Below are 20666 nucleotides of genomic sequence, written 5' to 3' on the forward strand. Positions count from 1 at the left end.
GATGGCGGCATCAAGCTACCCAAACTTTGTCTCTCACTGTTAGCAAAAATTAATGTTAATAATTGATTTAGTGGTGCTAATGATATCTTTAATGAATAATATTTGCAGCGATGCTCTAAAATATCTAATCACAAAGGCAAGCACAAAAACATTTATATTCAATACATCAAATTAACCCAAAAGGATTATCATGCACATGCAAACACATTGTTATGAAAATTATGTTTTGGAAGTACATGTAAAAAAAAATTTTTTTACATGTACTTCCAAAACTGAAATTTACAAAAACAGAAACTTCATAATTATCAATCAGTGTCTAGCAAAAGGAGAGTTTTACATTTTAAAAATACACAATACAGGTTCATATATAACCAAACTTGAAGCCCCATCAGAATCTGAAACCTATATGGCTCAGATTCAGTAACAAAGTGCATCTGTATTCAGTATAGCAAAATGCATCATCATCTTGGTGAGCTAATAAGAAAACAGAATCAGAAAAAAATGTTCAATTTTAGCAAACTATAATGCTAAAGTTTGCAACTTGTTTAAAAATTGAGAGTAACTTCCCATCTTCGGAGTGTTTAAAGGTACATATGGTCTATTTTTTAACTTTTTTAAATCTCAGTATTCTTTAAAAAAAACAACAAATCTCACCCAAAAATGATTTTCCCTGTATAAAACTGACAAACAATAAACTACTTATACCAGAATCTCAGTCCATTTTGTCTTCCTTTCTAAGTACAAGAGTAGCATGATAATCAGCATTTAACAAAAATGTTTTAGGCTCAACTGTATGGCCCACTTCAATATCATTCTGATACAGAGGTAAACTTTCAGGCAAAATCTGAGAATGGAACCCAAACTTTCCGTTGTTTTCGATATTTTTTGTCACACCTGATGACAGATGCTTGTAGTTTAACACTAACCAGGTTGCAATCACTGTAGGAATCTGCAAGGTTTTATTTTTATAAAACAATGGCATTTGTTTACTTGCCAGATATATGTCTTTCTCAGAGTCATAGAAATGAAATTGAATGTGGGTCTTACTCACTCCAATCAAGGGAACAATGTTTACAGTGGGATTATATTTTTTCTGATAAAAAGACAACACAATGGTTTGGGAAAACAAATGTGACAGGTGGTTATTCAGGCCATCTGTCTCAACTTCTGTTTCAGAAGGTCCATCATTGCTTAAGGATTCATCATCTGAAGAGTCGGTGTCTGGATTTTCAGGTGTCGGTACTACCGTTGCACCGATATCAATTTCATCACACTTTTGCTCTTTGGATTCTTCACAGCTTTCCTCATGTGCAAATTTTCCAATAAAAATGTCGAATCTCCCATACCAGGTTTTAGGATTACCTGCAATAGAGTGTATACAAATTTTCATTTTTTGATTTTGTAAAGGATCATACAATATGTACAACAAGAGGCTAAGGAGCCACACCACTCACTTGAACAACTCTGGCAGACTATCAAACAGTATGATACAATTATATGATATGTATAGGATCTCTCAAAATTTGCAATGGTATTTATGATTGTTATCCAAGGAGAAGTGTATTTTCTATTCTGGAGCTTTGGCAAAGGGATAGAAACACACTTACTGTCTACAAGTTGAAGAATAAAAATCAAATACCATATTTACAAAACAGTGAGTGGAGACCAAATTGTATATGAACAAAAAAAGGAATTTGGTGCGCGCTTAGTAAATGGGGAATGGAAGAGAATGGAGAGCACCAACAGAGAACAAACACAAGCGCAGTGTTAACAGAGAGTGATCGCTGAATTTCAGATGAACTATTTATTAGGAAGACGTTGCGCATTTTTATTGATTCTTTATATTTATCATGTTTATTATAATTTATATATACATGTTCAAGTAAAGGTAACTCCCGATGGCTCAAACTTAGATCTCTCGAAATTCTTGATAACTCAAAGTGAGTCTCCAGTCCCGATTTTGTTCACTACACAACTAAGCAACTACACTTGATTTTTCTGGGACTTTAGATGAACCATCCATGCAAGTTTGATGAATAAAGGATAAGAAACAACTTAGATCGTAAACCTGCTCCAATAACTTTAATCTCATCCTGCACCTGAAACTAAAATGGCCGACAGATTAAACATCCCTGTCTACGCATTGTGTGTTCATCATGCATTCACCAACTGCTCATGTTTGGAATATATTCCATTTGAACTCTGCATTTGCATACCATTCAGCATTTACTTACTGCTCACCAATTTGCACTCTATGTTTACTGACCATTCACTCTGCATTTGCTCACCGCCCATTCAGTGTTTGCATGTTCACCTTTCAAGTGGAAAAGTACAAAGTGCCAGCAACGCCTCCCTTTACAAAAAGATTCTTACCTATTGATGTGTCCCCATATTTGACTAATTTGTTACAGGAACATGGACATCTTTCACATTTTTTCAGGCCATGATTATCTAGCACATAGTCTTTGGTTTGTGAAAGAGGTGAAAAAAAATGGATGGCAAGTCTAGCTGCCCAGTCAGTTTCACTTTTGTTTCCTTCCGATTCTTGCTTTTCTACTTGAAGTCCCTCGCTTGCTTCTGGAATCAAAGTAATGTCATTGAGAAATCTAAGTATCAAATTCATTTTTAAAGAGAGATTGAGTATCTGGATTTGAAAGATTTAGATTTTTTTCTTTGACAGTATATAATCACAAGGATGAAATATCCAAATACACAAAGAAAAATATAAATTTCATTCGATGAAGTTGAGCACGATATCATTGGATACAGAATTGCAAGAGCAATCTAGTCTCATATACTTCCAGCAAAGTCATGTGAGGAGATGAAAAGATGAAAAAAAACACTTCATGTGACCTAAACTACCGGATATATACATGTAACTTTTCTTAATATGCACCTGGATCATCTTTTAAAAATCTAAATTAATTTGAATTCAAAAGGAAACACTTACATATGTACTATATATATATATATATATATATGTATATACATGTACTAAATTTATTTAACTTAATTGTTCTTCTTAATAATTTTAATTTCCACCTTCAAAAGTACAGTCCATGAAATGGAATCAAGTTAAGTCGTACCCAACCCGACTCGCACCCAAACCAACTCGTACCCAAATATTTGAGTACGACTTCACTAGTCAACTCGTAACCACGGGAAAAATATATTTATACTAGGAAAATAAAATACAATATAGTTTTCATTCATATGTTATGTTTTTTATTTATGTTTTATTTAACTTTAAATTAACTTTGCCTGTTGCCTAATCCATTTGATTACTCAAAAAATATGTTTTAATTATAAAACAATTATAATATAGTGATTTACTTACCGTTTTCTTGCAGGAAACACACCTCTTTCGAACCATGTTGATCTACCAAAAGTGATGAAAATGTGTGTTTCTTCTTAATTATGAGCAGCATGTTTATTTTGTGCTGACAAACTCATTGGTTGATCGGTTGAACGGAATCACATAAAGCAATTAATTTTAATTTTAATTGATGATAGTTTACCTGCTCATAACCATTCATGATCCGTCCGCATTCAAGTACAGAACTATAGTATAACAGATTTTTTTAAACAAATTCTTTTAAATTTGTTATACAATTCGCATATTAATGTTATCGATAATATACAGAACATAACAACATACGAATAAAAGCCATTCATTTTATTTTCCTAGTATAAATATATTTTTTATCCGTGGGTACGAGTTGACTAGTGAAGTCGTACTCAAATATTTGGGTACGAGTTGGTTTGGGTGCGAGTCGGGTTGGGTACGACTTGACTGTAATTCCATGAAACATTCCACTTTCCCACTTGAATGGGGATCAGTGAATGCATGGGATCTCACGCTGACCGAACAGTGAGCACACCCTGAACGGAGCGAAGATTGTAGGTGAACACACTGTGAGTGCACAGTGAACACACGGAAAAATGGGAAAGTAGAATGTTTCAGGAACTGTGTCAGATTATATTGTCACTACACTATCATGACTAGATGACTATATAATCTGTTATTACATACATGTACATGTAATTCACTATCTTACCCTCGACTTTGGAAAAAAACGACAACAGAGCTTCCAGTATTTGCTGATTTATGCCTGATGATTTTTTGCCAAATTTTATATAGTCTGTTAAAAGATCGTTTCCCTTTTTGAATATATCGGTGAAAGGGTAGACATTCGTCAATGCGCGTCCTTTGCGGTCCAAATGCAACATGAAATCAACTAACACACTTGCTTGTGAAAAACTGATCCCTCTTACTGCACCCCCGTTGCATACGATGAGTTTTATAGGTGAAAGGGCACAAACAAGAGATTCCAACACAGAAACATGAAAGGCTAAATCTGGATCTCCAGCTGAATCATCGTCCATTTCTGATTTTTCCCGAATTTACAATCCAGTCGGCGTGATCGTCAAACTCCGATCCCGATCTAAATTCCATTTCAGATATGCAGATCATGCAAAGTCACTTATTAGTCAGCCTCTCCACAGTAAAGTTTGCCTAATGGTAAATTTTTTATCAATAGTGATCAAATTATCTTTTTTTATATATTCTATCAGCCAGACTTTCAAAAAATAAATACAAAGGGAAATTTACAAGGCAAATATGAACCTAGTATAAACTTTTTATTAAAATAATAGAAAACAAAATCAAATAGAATATTAACTACTAGATTAAAATGTCAACATAAATGTAAAAAAAAAGAAAAGAAAGAAAAGACAAAAGAAAAATTATTAAGATGCTTGCTCATTACATGTATACGTAATTTGTAAAAGAACTATTTAACTAAATTAATTTTTGTTTCCTGTGAATTGCATGTACATTGTATTACTGTCTATTATAATTTAGCTATACGTTTCAGGGTCTGTATTATAATTTATCAATATCAAAATTAGATTGTTTATTTTCCTACGCTGTAACGTAAGGTAACCGTATTGTAGCGTTCCATTTAATGCCGGAGATGAGAAGACAGTATTATATAGAAGATGCTGGTGTTTAACTTGTCTTGACATAGCTTGCTTATAAATTATTCACGGTTTAAATTGTTTAAATTTTATCTGCAAAGCAAATAACAATTCATCACTGTTCATGCACTATTCAACAAGCCTAACTTATGTTTGCGAAATTAACAAAACAGTTCGTGCACAACAGTATTTAACAAGCCTACATGTAACTTAATTATGTCACTTAATAAAATGTTTTTGCAAAATTTACAAACCTGCGTGGTCGACTATTTTACCGTCTTATACCCGAAACCGTCATTTAATTGTATATTGATATAATTATCACACGTTTCTGTTGCTATTTATAAAGAAATCCTTATATTACTTGAAGATACAAAAATATGTTTTAATTGGTAACTTACAATAAATTCTGAAATTATATTTTGTAAGCATAGTGCTTGCAAATTATCTTTTAGGACGAAAATTTGAAACACTTAAAGGTCTCTAAAAAGAAATTTTATAATTAAAGTTTAACATGACCCTGCTATCAAAATGTCTTTAAAAAAAATGAAAATTTGACCCTGGGTTTTGGATAAATTAAGGTTTGAATACTCCTAGATAAGCTCATCATATTTGACCTTTGATCTTTTTAATATGACCTTGAAAACTGATGCACACAAAGTCTGAACATTTGTGATTTTTATGTCCAAATTTAATGTCTTTACTATAAAAGGAAGAAACGTAAACGTTACATATTCTTGGATGATAGAAGGCTAAATTGCACTTGTCTAGCTACGAAATGAACGCTATTCAAATGCAAGTTTCGAAATTACCAAAATACGCTGTACCTCGATATATTTTCCTTTTTGCGTACATATGAAGGCTATGATTTATATTTTCTTCTTAAGGTATAGGATTGAAATTTACTCTAACACAGAAGTTTGCCATTATTTTATGTAAAATTTGAGAAAATATTTCAAATATTTAATTTCAAGCCTTAGGTTTATACTTTGTGCCCAGTGTTTCTCTAACTATTTGCAAAACATCAACAAATGAAAAATATCAAACAGTCTTTATCAGCAATTTATATATTATCTACATATGAAATTTTAAAAAGGTTATTCAAAATATTATGATTTATCCTTGCATGGTAAAAACGCTGTTCAATATTTATCAGATACAATTACGCTTTAGAACCTTAGCAATCGAAGGAAGCGATAAAAAAAAACAAACAATTTAAAACAAAACATGACACGCTAACGTGGGTTATGTATTTTCTCTGCAATGTCACTACCTTCATATTCTGCATGAATAACCAAAGAAAGCATTTTATTTATTATAAAGGTAGTTACCGGACGCGTTATTATGATGTTGCTATAAGTTTGTGGTTGCTCCGGGTCATTGGACGTAAGCAAAATTGTCAGCTTACTAGGGATGATTAAATGATGCCATGGACGAGAAAAGTCACTCTGTGTACAATGTATACGTTTCCTACTAAAGACTTTAAATAAAAAGAATAGTAATCTTCACCATCAAAATCAGTTGATAGTCTTCTGTTTATATATGGAATAACGGAATAACTTATTCAAGGAATCGTCAGTCACACATATACACAGCTCTGTAACTATTAAGACACATGATATTAAGGTTTAATTTCATTTAATAGAAGAAAACAGTCAAACCCAATACATTGTATACGCAAACGTTAACACAACCACATTCAGCATGTTCAGTCCTGGGCTGATCTGACAAGTGTATGCTATGAACACAGCCACTGGTTTCATGCATACATTCTACTCAGAATAAAAACAAGCTGTAGGATTGTCAATCTAAATGTTGTATTTATACAACTACATGAACTTGATGTCTCATAATTGTTGTACTTTTGTTGTCATTGGCAATCACAAATGCAGCACTTTTGTGCGTACAGTAAATGGTAAATCTGGGACGGTATTTTCATTTGGTCACAACGTTTTATCCTTCCCCTGTTCTGGCAGCTACAGTAGTCATTTACCGGTATTTTTGGCACATTGAACGTTGGGATTTCTTTAATTAAAAAATCATTCTTCAGGTGTCCGGGTCTGCCAAATCTGTCTGGTCGAAATAACGAGATACGAGGCAGATGAAGAGATTCAGTGGAACTAAGCGTGGATCTTCAGGACTTTCCTGTGAAAAAAAAATATATGTTGAAAATTCTTAAAAACCTTAAATCATGGATGTATTATACATAGAGTAGTTGTGATCAAATACAATGTATTATAATATCATACATTGCTGGAGTTCAGAGATGTGTAGTAACTTTAACCCTGTTAATCATAATAAAGCGAGATAGGTTTTGCACACAATATATACATGTGTACAGGTTTCTCAATTTGGAGACATGACATGAATTCTTCAATGATTCTTAATAACAATAGTGTATCTATATTTTACCAATATAATCAGTCTTCAATTTTTTCTAGCCAAGTGAGATGGCAAGAAGTTTTCTTTTAAACTTTCTTATAATTTTCATATATTTTTGCACATTGGAAAGGTTGGCTTCATATTTAAGTGGATGAAGAATTGAAAATGTTTAAATTTCAATAATTGATCTAGAACATATTCCACATTTGAAATTCCACCAAAATGTTTAAGTTTTTTAAGGCAATATCATATACATGTAAATATTCTAGAAGTCAAAATCTTTGGTTATTTTTGTGATAATCAGGATGATCTACATGTAATTTTTACAATTTTCATGCTCACTTACTCGTGGCACAAAAATATCACAGAAATTATGGACAGTATTGTATGCTATTGAAAACTTTCAAAATAGGCTTTTGCAAACAAACAATGGACAATTTTACCCCATTTTCATAAAATTTGCAGCTAGCTGTCAAAAAAGATCTGAAGATATGGTATACTGTACTTACCAAAGTAGCCCTGAGATTTCCACAACTGCGGGCCAAAGATCTGATCAGGGCGCAGGCCTCTGGGGACAGGGGCTTCTGCAGACTGGTTAGCAGTGCATAGAACCACATCCCCTGTCAAAAGGAAACCAACCCACATTATTACCTCTCTAACTTTGGTATTAAACAAATATATGTTAAAAAGCAGAAGTAGAATAAAGTTTTGGCTTTTTTTTTTAAAGAAGTGAAAAAGTGAAGTTTTTTTTTTAAAAGCAAGTTGGGGGGGGGGGGGGGGGGGGGGAGGGCGCCAAATATTGATTAGTCAGACAATGTGTCATTATATCTCTGTTATAATATTAATTCTGATTGTTCTAGACAGTCACATGAAAGGTCAGATAAATCTTCGATTCTCCTGGAGATAAAATATCCTTTTCTTGGCAAGGTGTTGTCCTTTTGCTTGGTGAGGATTACCATAATTTACTGTTACAGCAGAGTGCAAAAAATAACAAAAAATGTTTTACCTGTTTGTCTGAAAATCCTGTAGCCTCGAACCAGTTAATATGATACTCCAACACTCTGATGACTGAGGGCTATAAGAAACAAGTTGATACACTTATTAACATATTATTAGAACCGATTAAACAAGAGCTTGGACTTTGGGCAGTATGTGACAAACTCCGATTTGATGAAGGCTGGGTCTACTCATTGTTAACTTACTGCAACCCAGTCAATGGCTAAAAGATAAGAATACATTGAACACAATGACACTTGCCCGACTTCACACAGGGATGTATATTTTGATAAAACAGGGTCATTTTCACACAGCAGAGCAGATCTTGGCAAACAACTTTCCAGTTTTGACAGCCTATGGATATTAATGAGCACCTCTTAGCGAATTTGAAGAAAGGAGGTCATAATCTGATAATTTATTTTGATGAGTAAACTAGATAGTAATATCCAACCGAAAGTCCAAGCTCTTGTTAAAACTGTACTATAAACAAGCTCAACCACAAAATATATCATAATTTTTTTCTAAGGAAAGCTAGTTCCCAATGTTAAAATAATTCAAGATAATATGAGTTAAGCAAGATTTGAAACAAGTCCATGGAAAAAAAACCCTGAGTAAATTTCATTTTCGATATAGCTGTAAATTAACTATGAAACAGCATTTGACATAAATAACCTGTACTATTGAAAACTGAGTAATTCCCTGTTTAAATGTGGCAGTCAAACTAAATCTGACTGCAAATACTGGACAAGACAAACTCAACATTATTGATTTCTTTTTAATGCTTTAAGGAAGCATGCTACATAGAAATAAGGGTATCCGGGGAGATAAACAGGAGAAATATTTTCTGATTTCGAACATACCGGTAAGTGACATTCTGTACTGTATACATATCAAGTTTCTTGAACAATTATTATGTACGGTACATTTTTTTCCACATTTGTTTTTAATTTTGCAAGATTTATAATTGTGTCCAAAAAATTCAATCCATTTGATATTTAAACTCAATCTTTACCGGATATTATGCATAGTTTATCTGATCTAAGGCTGCAACAATGCTGACTTCACCTGATCTTACGCTGCAATCATGTTAAGATTACATGATCTTATGCTACTACTATGCTGAATTTAAGTGATCTAATGCTGTGACTACATGTATGCCACTGTGACAATGCTGCAATAATGATGAGGTTACCTCTTATAATACTGCAGCAATGCTGAGTTTACCCAATCTAATGCTGTTACAATGCTGAGATTACCTGATCTAATGCTGTGACTAAGCTTTATTTTACTGATCTAATAATGCTGCTTCTCTGCCTAATCTTATGCTAAATTTATCTGATCTTATGCTGCAACAATGCTAAATTTACTAAGTGTGTCTTATCCTGCAGCCTTGTTAAGATTAACTAACCTATGCTGCTACTATGCTGCATTTACTGCTGTGACAATGCTGAGATTACCTGATCTAATGCTGCGACTATGCTGAGCAAAGGAAGCACACCTTCATGCTTGGGTTTCGCTTCCTCTTCCATGACAACCTCCGATTTAACCTCTCTCTGAGAGACCCCTGGAGGCATGAGTCTTCCGAAGCAAAGGCGACACCAGTTCTCTACATCATTGCATTGAGGCTGTTCAAAAGAAAATTCATCATACAACATAAAACCAATTACGTTTGAAAAATTTTCATTTTTCTATGGGAAAAGGAGATTCTAAATTTTATGGCCCATCTTAAGTTAATTAATATATCTTGTACATACTGATGTAAATCCATACTGCACAAGTTAAGGTTACAATTTAATATTTGATGTTATATATACATGTAAAATGCTAATTAGAAACACAAACCAGTTTGTCTCTCTTCAACAGTCCTTTCTTCGCCATTAGAATTTTTTGCCTCTGAAGATTCTACCAATCCAAAACATGTGAATCAAATAATTTTCCAAAAATTAATATATATACCGGTAAATAAAAATATGATTCAGTCTCTGTCTAAAGTAATCAAGACTGGAACTTTTTTTTCTATAATTCGAATAGCTGTCTGCTGAATACCATAAATTTGATTTAAAAATGTGATACAGATCAAGCTTTCACATCATTTACATTTTCCCAGTTTGATTGAAAATCGAAACATTATTATTTTTTCTGGATAATTTCTTTTAACAACATAATGTTATTTCCAGCAAATTTTATACCTGACGAAGTTCTGAAAAGTTGGCAGTTTGTAACTTCTGCCATTGTAGATCTGGTGTGAACCCCTTTGGAGCTGGAAAACGCCCACCATGCTGTAACATATTAAATCAAAAGAAGTAATCATATATGAACATAAGTGAGGTCAAGCGTTTACATGTGCATGTCTACAAGAATGTGTGGAACTAGAAGTAAGTTTACATGTACACATACAAAAATATGGGGTATGTTTATGTTGTGCATGTTGTACGCGCAGGTGTCACACAATTTGTGTCAACATGATTCAATACATGTGCGGATTACTGCAAATTCCTATGATAAAAGCAACGAAATAATATCCGCGTTAAATCGTGTGAAACACCCCTCACAGATTTTAAAATCTCCCTATTTATATTTAAAAGAGCTGAGAATTGTACTAAGAAATAAGGACAAAAATTGTATGTTCACAATTTCCTATTCTCGTGATTTAATACAAAACTACGGGATCGCAGAATTAAGTAATGAGTATTTGGGTAAAATAAGGAATCTTCGGTATTACTGATTGATGTGTAACTGTGAGTTCAAGAACTAATCTTTTTTTATTACCTTTATGTACTTTTGATTCATCATGTACTACCAGTATACTTTCAGAATTACTGTAGATTCCTAATTAAATGCACAGAGTAAATATCTGGGTAGAATCGCAAGACGCACATCAAACAAATTTTAAAATTTCATTTTGATTTTTTTCATGCGTTTTTGGACAGATGTTAACTTAATAGAACAATGATAATAATTAGGTTTTATTTTTTAGGTTTTAATTTTATATTCTCGCAATCTGATGCAAAACGTTTGAATCATGAAATTAAACACTTGTGTAAAATAAGGAATCTACAGTACACAGTGAGAAAATATGCATAGAATTAGCGGTTCCCTTACATGTACACATTCGAGTGCTTTAATTTTCGGATCTAAATCAGATGAATAATGAAACTTGTTAATTCAAACATAGTTAAATAGGAACATCCTTTTATGAATTTAATTATATTCCCCCAGTCTTAAAATGTATTCTGAACTTCAGGAATATAACAAAGTCAAGTTACAACATATCCAAATTGTTCATTGTAGGCATTCAACATGTTCAATATAAGCATATGATATCTATAAGTATTGCTGACCTCTTTAATCTTCACAGTCTGTTTTTGCAGGAAAGGAGATGTGTCGATGTCCGCTACAACAATTTGTGGACAATCCTTTGCTTCCTCTCTACAAGTTAAATCAAAGTACTGAAGTACTGATGGGAGTTGATTTTATCGATTATCATTTATTCTAAAATCAACTTATCTTTCATGGCAATTATTTCTAGTCTGTATTTGAATTACGCACTTTTTTTTAATGAAATTTAGACTTTTCCGACAAGAATTTCGAGAAACCCTATATGAATCATGTTGTGTAATATTTAATTAAGATAGATTTCAAACTATGTATAAGTAATCGAAGCAATTCTAAAAATTTTATGGATCCAAGCACTATTGATATCGAACTCTAGTCTCGTTCAACCAGACGCTCGGCTGTGTCCGTTAATCTCCGACAAGCAAGAGAGCCTTTCTGCTTGTCGGAGATTTACGAGACAGCCGAGCGTTTGGTTGAACGCGGCTATATTAAACTCTGGCGTAGGAATACATGAGACTATAAAAATATCTTAGTTGTTTGTATTATATAAAATCTGACTATTTTCAAAGTGTTTATTGATAAGTTTCCTTGAAAAACAATGCTTCAGCATACATTACTTTGAATTTTTCTATTATTTCATGAACTAAGTCTTGTCAGCAGTGATGATTTGTGCTTAGGTCCAAACACTGTTTCACTTTCGGTTTGCCAGAGTAACTGCATAGGAGAGTTGATTAAAATCAACTCCCAAAAATATTCCGCAATAAGGCCAGGAATAATAATTGATATGCTTGATGTTCTCCGTCCCAAATTTTTTGTGGTGGGTAGATAGGTAGCTCTGTCTTTTTTTCTTGCACATTAACTATCTGATAATCAAACTATTTTTTTTCTTTACTGAAAGCTTTTATAAACACAATTCAATATTTATTGATACAAAAAACATAATCTAAATGCGTTTTTAATATGACATGAACAATCAATTTAAAAAAAAATTGAGTTATGATGCTGAATAAATTATTGGGTATGGGCAATTTGATAAGTTGGTCGGAGTGTAGAAAGAATAATCTTACTGTGACCAGGCTACGCTCAGGTCACAGTAAGAATTCGTCCCATATACTTGCAATGTAGCAGCCGCAAAGCAAATCTGCTTCGCGTTGATTTTAAGTCTGTTAAAAATAATCTGCAGGGGAAAAACACATTTTTACACACTATTAATCTTTTTGAACATGCATAGGTAGTTAACTCCACAAAATTATCCAATTAATAGGTCGTACCAAGGCATTTTGTTAATATACACGTTTGAATTTGCCTGCCATTTTGTCGGAAATCGCACTCGGAATGTCTCGGAGTTTATCATTAACATGGAGACAGTAAACAGCGAATATTCAAACGTGATGTTATTTCGTAGCAAAAACAGTGAATGTGGTAAAATGGGATTATAAAAGAGCAACATTGTAGGTATTTGAGACTAGTCATATGAAAATTTAGGCAAGATACAACGCGATATACTTTTTTTTATTTGCTACGAAGCGAGTATATGGGACGAATTCTATCGCTAAACCGGGTCCGTAGGACATCTGTCATTTTAATGATAGAACATTCTATCTAGTCGGAGTGCATCAAAAGGAGGAGTTATTGGTGTTCAGTCTTATCGAATCTTGCTATTAAGCAGGTTGGGACCAATTGCCCAAATGGGATATAATAAACCCGTGTGGGATATACTAGCCAAAATGGGATATAAAAGTAATGTGCAAATCAAAGGCCGGAACGGCCACAAAGGCGTCGAACTGACTTTTTCTTTTATATAGAATGATATCAATAATTTGAATTTCTGTTAATTTAATAGTTGTATATCAAATAATTTTAGACATAGAATAGAGAAGTATATGAATTATGTTTTGTGCTGCTTTAAAAAAAAACTGCAACAACTTTTGGAAAGCAAGTTTTCCTATCAGCCTATAGTTTGTATGATTTATCCCCAAGAAGTTTTGGATTTATATACATGCATGTACTGAGGCAAAAAAAAAATTGTTTTGGATATACTGAGGGATCAATCTCTGTAATCTTACTGTTACAGAAAAATTCGTTTCCAAGACCAGAGTAGGTCTCTGCCAAGACTTAAGAGTTGCTACATTTCATTCATTCTAATCGGGATTTATATAAAAAATTTCAAAATCAAACATTTTTTTTTTGGATTTTTCAATTCATATTCCATCTTGGCTATTATATCCCAATTGGGACCAATCGCCCAATTGGGATATAATAGCGAAGCGAGGTCTACCGGCAAGGCGTGTGTGAATAGAAAATTCGGACTATTTGCACATTCATTCAACGGATTTTTTTGGCGTCAGTAAATCGGACCAGTAATGCATTGTTTTAATCGTCCCAGTAGTTCCCTGTAATTATGGTTTCCCATTTCACACTCTCAGGAGAACAAGATAAAAGACTATCTACATGCACTGTAAATAACACAACGCCAATTTCCATTACTTTAAAGACTAACGGAGTTATCGTCCTTTCGAGTGACGTCACAATGGATTTCTTACACATTGATCCGACAAATTTTTCTGAGTCAGTAAATTTCGACCCACAATGCAATTCCTCAATGTCGGCCGATCTCACTAGACTGGATACCACCTCGCGAGAATCAAAGTAAAACTTTTGAGAAACAGATAAATTGTGTAATTTCCAGAACAATATGCTTTTTAAGTGAACAAAACAGTATTTTTCGCTTAGTTTTTTTTCTAGTGTGTTTTCAAAGAGACAGACTACACTTGACCGACGTGAACTTTGACGTCACAATAAGGGGAAACTACTCTAAGTAGTTATTGTAAATCTGCTGAAATATAAATACCAAAATCTTCTCAAAATCTTGCAGAGCTAACGAATCGGGACATTTCTTCAGAGATAGGAAACAGCTTTAACTTGCTCTCATTTGGATGAATGCTCACATTTAGTATTCACTATATTTACGGTAATTTCCAGGAACGTTTTTTAAATGGGGCGTGGCAACATCATTCAAAAAATCTTCACATGCAAGAAGAAAAATAAAATTCACAAAATCAGGAAAATTCTAATCGGGGTGAGGAATGGGGAGTGCGTGGTATGCCTTTAGCTCTTTAGCTGCTCAAAAGTGTCTTTATTTTCACTACTATTTACGGTATTATGCTCCCGGGGGATCCATTTTCCTTATGTGATCAACAAATTGTTTTTATACGTTTATTTGATTTTTTTTTAAACGGGGGAGGGGGGAATCTGTGATAAGTCAATTTTTATTTGTAAGTTTAAGAAAAATGTCTGCTGCAAGTAAAGAGGAAATAAACTGCGATGTACATTATGTTAAAATCTTTATTATTCAACAACATTTTATCTGAGATAAATTCTATACTGGCGTGCGACCAGTATATAAACAATCTAAATTAAAATCAGATCTTTGATCCGCTCCAACAAATTCTGATGTCGCTATTGTTCAGCGACTATCAGAATACAAAGATCTGATTTTAATCAGATTGGTATAATAAGTAAATAAAAAATCTTATGAATTATGAATAATGAAAATTTACTGGAAAAATAGGTATATTTATTTTATTTTGCATTCAAATTCATTTACTTTACGTCACTACTTTTTATTTATTTTTCTTGATTTATCATAATTCACTTTTGATCACCTGCTGCGCTCGCCCCAACGGTCGCACCGTAAAACATATTAGCCAAGATGGAATATGAATTGAAAAATCAAAAAAAAAAAATGTTTGATTTTGAAATTTTTTATATAAATCCCGATTAGAATGAATGAAATGTAGCAACTCTAACAGTCTAAGTCTCTCTCAGATTATAACGTTATACCATGGTGAATGGTCAGCTGGTAACATACCTCACTCGCCGCAAGTACTCATTTCCTGTGGTTGGAGGAATGTTGAGGTCAAAATCGTCATTGTCATCAATGTGCACTGCCAGCGCCTGAGGTTGCAACTCGTCATCTACGAGGCTATCATCGCTGTCCATTTTCACTATCGTTTTCAGCACGTAATTTTGTATTCCGAACCCGATTCAATTAAATTTTAAACTGTTCATCCGGGTATGTCTGTATTTTCTATATTTCCTATCGCTTTAACTGCTATGTTTTTATAACAAAAAACCCGAAGGTCTTTAACCATTAATTAAAAGCAATTCGTTTTCGTAATAAATAATTACTGTACTGCAGTAGGTGTTCTTCGAAATTATTATAGGTTTTTTTATTTTAAAAGTCCGCTATAAAAAATATAGTGAAGAATAAAGCTTACATTGGTATATGATGCCTTGTATTTATAAAGGCTTAAATTTAAATCACTGGCTTCATTAATATACAATCAAAGCAATTTTTCATAGGCCACAAAAAGGGTATTCATTATATAGTTCATATGCGTGGATCCAGGATATTTTTCTGGGGTTAAAGGAGGGGGGGGGGCCGCGGGGGTGTTAAGGAAGCAAATGGAATCTGAGTTACATGTAATTCCGTGAAATCACAAATCTTAGTTATTATGTACATATTCAAATATATAAGCAACGAAACGTAGACCAAAAACAAATAAAAGATACTGAAGACAATTTTCGCCAGAAATTAGTTTGTATTACGTAGATTTACACATTGATGACGTCATGACTAAAAGTTGAATGCCGTGTGAATTTGATCGGAAAGCATTGTAAACAAATTCAAAATATAACTAATCTAAGAACTCTAATAAAGTATTGTGGTGTGATTTATTGAGAATTGAACATAAGAATACTGGGGGAGATGTTAGTTTCATCAATCATTCGCTAAAAGGTATGTAAATTTGCTTTTATTTCTCGGCCAGGCTTTCCTCTGTCGTTGTTTACGATATAAAAATCCGACTAGAACAACACTACCCCGTGTATATTGAACTTGAAATTTTATACGTATCGTTAGTTTGATCAATGCTTAAATTGAAAAGTGCTGCTAGAATCCCATGTTGTGTGTTGTTTTAATGCAATTTGCCGTTTTCCGTGCAAACTTTATAAATGTTGGGAAGGTTTTACGAGAACCGGATGAATAACTTTTTAATAAGGAAATACATAGGATTCTAGCAGCGGTTTTGATTAAACAGAGATGTTTTGCCTTCACTTGGTATGTTTATTTTATTTTAGAAACCGCGGGGTAGTGTTGTTCTATCTCATTTTATGTTAAGGAATATACGTAAGCTATTTATAGTTGTCACGTGATAATGCACCAATGTGGCAGTGATGTACTACCCGATTTTATTGCACTGACATCTATTTTAAAGGATAATACTAAGTTTTTGATCTTATTCAAAATAATTATTTAATTTCACGATTTTGAATACAACAGTCAAAATAAGACGGCAAATTGCCCATATGCTTCCTTAACACCCCCGCGGGGGGGGTTCGAGAAATGCAGAAAGTCTGAGGCCCAATTTGTTAATTTTACTAAATATGTGAAATTGATAAATTGCACATATACTGAACTTTCCAGAGGAGGGAGTCTGGACCCGTCCGACACCATCTACATGTAGATCCACGCATCTTAGAAAATGTGTTAAAATTAGTACCTTAATTTCTATAAAACAAATTGAAAATAGTGTATACACATGTATGAACAAATCTGTGAGACAGAGAAATATCAGCCCCGAGGGCATTACAGCCCTAGCTTCCAGTTGCTGTCTCACCTAGTCCAAAACACGTGTATCAGGGCTGATACACTACTAGGTATATATATGATATACACATGTATTCATGAACAAATCTGTACCATATGTTCCTCGGGACTTCATGATCGATCACTAGATCAGCTCGCATTGCTCTACTAGTATATTGTACATGTGTTCATTAACGTTAGAGAAAGATATCTTTAATTAATATGCACCTTTCTATTTATCAGTGACTTATTATCGTTAGATTTATTTGTTTCATTTATACACTTTATTATTAAGGTCTTCCGTTTCCAACGGAAGACCTTTCTATTATTGTGCGGGTTAAGATTATTCTTATTTTTCTTTTTTTTTTTTTTCTTCCTAGACGCGAACTTTGAGGCTTCGTATCGTGCTCATTTCTGAACGGTTTTTGCTCAAATTTTCAGGGCTAATGGACTTTACAAAACACTATCTTCATCAATTCATAAAAGTTAGAATTCCCTTTCCGTTAACGAGTTATTCCCCTTTTAAATTTTTTTAGGGCCTTTGGTTTCCAGACAAAGGCTCCGAGACTATAATAGCAGGGAATGGGAATCCAACGAATTTGAATAACAAAGACATTGAAGTTGTATACATCGGTTTTTGTTTTTGGATTACGTTCCTTATTTAGGAAAAGGTAGGGGGTCAAAAAACAGGATTCCAAAAAGTGCAAAAATTTAGAAATGTTTTCCTTTATATCTTTTTAACGAAAAATATTTTGTTAAGACATGTAGAATAAAAGTTGTGCAGAATATCAAGGGCTTTCATTTGACACCAATAAAAAAGGGCTGGCCCCTTAAATAAAGGGCCAATAGCCCCTAAAAGTTTTTGCTTAATAACTCAAAAACGGTTAGGATTTTGATATAGATGTCGCTGGAAAAGTTGTTTGTTGGGATCTCATAAAGGTCGTAACAATATTATTTTGTAAGTGATTTGTGTAGTATGAGTGTAAAAAGCTTTACATGTTGACATGTACCTGTTTTCATTAGACAAGTTAACGAAAGTCTTTGTGCGTACAACTGGCATAAAGTTGCCGCAGAAAGTATGCTGGTTTATACAGGAGGCATTAATTTATAAGAAATTTGTTTTTGTTGGAGTACATGCTTTTTTAAGGAGTTTAAGTCATTGTTGTTAAGTTCTTATAGTGCACAATCATTAAAAACGGCAATTGGAAAACAAAACATTCTTTTTCTTTTCTATTTAACCACAAAATATGGAATTAAAAAACTATATGCATTACATTTTATTTATTAACTCCATGCATTTAAAATCTACCTTGAATCAGAGCTGTGTGTACCATTACGTAAGCTCTCCCTCGCCCGCGGCCGAGAAAATCGGTCACCATGCTCGCGGCTGTAGCGGTCAGCGGTTATCTAATACACGAGAGCTGTGTCTCTCATATACATGTATGAGTTTATTTAGCCGCGAACTCGATAATTGGTTTCGTTTTGATTACACATAATTTTTTTATGGATTAAACGATTGGGTGCCAATTAAGAAATCGTTCAGTTAATTAATAAAAGCAATGTCACTCTCAATCTAAAGCAATAATAGACACAGGTCAATTGTGGGTTTTAAGTTTAAAATAAATAACTTTTATTTGATAGAGTATGTTCATTATACTGCAAACTTTTCAAATCTTCCTGGTTTCTGAACTGTGCCTGTCTGTGCGTTGTACATATACCTTTACGTAATATATCCTTCGTCAACGGCCGATGAGATCAGCCACGGCTGCACTACCTAGCGGTTATTAAGCGGGTTTTAATACACAAGATTCTCACACTGCGACGCACACTTACATGCATATGAACGTGTTTGAGTTAATATAGCCGTAAAAACAGGAACTGTTTTAATTTAATCCTATAAAAGTTTGTCCATCTTGTATTTATTCAATTGAACATTTGAGTGTAAATGAATATTAATGAGCGATATTACTCCAAATCGTAAACATCGTACATTTAAGACATAAATTAATGGTTAGTTTGTTTATGTAAAATATTTTAGAAACTGCACAAATAATGTTTTGAATCAACCCCCCCCCCCCCCCCCCCCCACACACACACACAAATAGTAAACCTTTAAATGATGATCATCCCTCGCACATGGCTGAGGAGAACCGGCGCCAAGTAATCCGGGGTCGGTTCGTGTTCTTCTACATGTACCTTATCGCGCGTTCATGTTTCATATTTTGCACGGACACAACTATATTTTATTATTTTTTCAACTATTATATTCGTTTAAGATGAAAAGATAAACAGGTAGTTTAAAAATCAAATTATAATCAAAGTTCCATGTAACATGTTTTCAGTAGGTGCTAGCACGATAAAAAATGTCCTGAATTGAGGCATTCGATGATTTTTTTTTAAAAAATTCACATGAATTTTAAACAACTTTAGATTAGATTCTATCGGTCACATATTAATCACTTCTGTAGTTTTTCTACATGGTCGTTCGTTTCTTTGTAGAAGCGAACTCATTGCTGCCCCCCCCCCCCCCCCCCCCGCCCCGCTGACAGGAGCTCGCGCTGGACTTTTTTAATTGTCAAAACGATATCAAGATCTATCGAAAATCATTTTTGGTGGCTTCTTCTCATGTGTAACATTTTGTTTCATATTCCCACCCGTTTGTTTATTCGGTCAGTCTGTGTAAATTCAATCGCCACATGCGACCGAGAATCTTGTGTCGCTTCAGCGCACACAGCTCGGGACATATATAGCCCCAGATCATCAATTGTTATATAATTGAGTAACTGTTGGAATGGTGCTTTTACATAAATAATAAATAATAAAATCATCCAGAAAAAAAGTTACCGTAACTCAATAGTCAATACCAAAAATAAAATCCGTATGATTGCTAACTGAAATCGGTATTTCAGTATTCGGCGGGATTTGATTTTTCTGCTAACATTAGTATTTTTATTGGTTTCAGAGATTACGATGTAAAAACACAAACAGTAAATACACCTGATATTATTTACATTGATAATGTTGAAAAATATTTAAAATTAAATTAGTCACATTCGTAAGATAAAAATGTTCTACGAACAACCGATTATTTTTTTCCTATGTCGTGTCATTCGCGCGTAAATAAGTATGTTCTGTACACATATATACATGAACCCAGAAAAAATTCAAATGATTACACATAAAAGAAAGTTGTAATTAGTATTTCGGAATTTTTTTCTGAAAGTAATTTCACATTGTATTGAAAAGAACAAGAAATAAAAATGATTTAAATTTTTGACTCAATATTCGTATATATTACCGGCGCTTCGTACATGTGTAACGG

General features: G+C 33.5%; 2 protein-coding genes across 2 annotated transcripts; both read right to left on the reverse strand.

Moving 5' to 3' along the window:
* Positions 1-243: 243 nt before the first annotated feature.
* Positions 244-4433, reverse strand: LOC105329388 (uncharacterized). Its single transcript, XM_034452800.2, has 3 exons — positions 4059-4433; positions 2374-2577; positions 244-1362 (listed from the first exon to the last, which is right to left on the reverse strand). The coding sequence occupies exons 1-3, from the start codon at positions 4384-4386 to the stop codon at positions 713-715; spliced, it is 1182 nt and encodes a 393-aa protein (XP_034308691.2). The 5' UTR covers positions 4387-4433; the 3' UTR covers positions 244-712.
* A 2445-nt stretch (positions 4434-6878) lies between these two features.
* LOC105329389 (gem-associated protein 2) lies at positions 6879-15733 on the reverse strand. The gene is made up of 8 exons (XM_011430623.4): positions 15566-15733; positions 11700-11787; positions 10548-10637; positions 10201-10260; positions 9816-9983; positions 8369-8437; positions 7872-7982; positions 6879-7125 (listed from the first exon to the last, which is right to left on the reverse strand). The coding sequence occupies exons 1-8, from the start codon at positions 15694-15696 to the stop codon at positions 7027-7029; spliced, it is 816 nt and encodes a 271-aa protein (XP_011428925.3). The 5' UTR covers positions 15697-15733; the 3' UTR covers positions 6879-7026.
* Positions 15734-20666: the final 4933 nt, after the last annotated feature.

This window comes from Magallana gigas, chromosome 10 (genome assembly GCF_963853765.1).
Source record: "Magallana gigas chromosome 10, xbMagGiga1.1, whole genome shotgun sequence".
NCBI classification, from domain to species: Eukaryota; Metazoa; Mollusca; class Bivalvia; order Ostreida; family Ostreidae; genus Magallana; species Magallana gigas.

Bases quoted from the DNA above. Each gene is read 5' to 3' on its own strand.
- LOC105329388 (XM_034452800.2), bottom strand. From the start codon at position 4,386: ATGGACGATGATTCAGCTGGAGATCCAGATTTAGCCTTTCATGTTTCT. The intron at 2,578-4,058 runs GTAAGATAGTGA...CTTTGATTCCAG, and splicing joins GTTTTTTTCCAAAGTCGAGG to AAGCAAGCGAGGGACTTCAA. The intron at 1,363-2,373 runs GTAAGAATCTTT...ACTCTATTGCAG, and splicing joins ATATGGGGACACATCAATAG to GTAATCCTAAAACCTGGTAT.
- LOC105329389 (XM_011430623.4), bottom strand. From the start codon at position 15,696: ATGGACAGCGATGATAGCCTCGTAGATGACGAGTTGCAACCTCAGGCG. The intron at 11,788-15,565 runs GTATGTTACCAG...TTTAACTTGTAG, and splicing joins GAGTACTTGCGGCGAGTGAG to AGAGGAAGCAAAGGATTGTC. The intron at 9,984-10,200 runs GTTTGTGTTTCT...TCTTTTGAACAG, and splicing joins TGTTGAAGAGAGACAAACTG to CCTCAATGCAATGATGTAGA.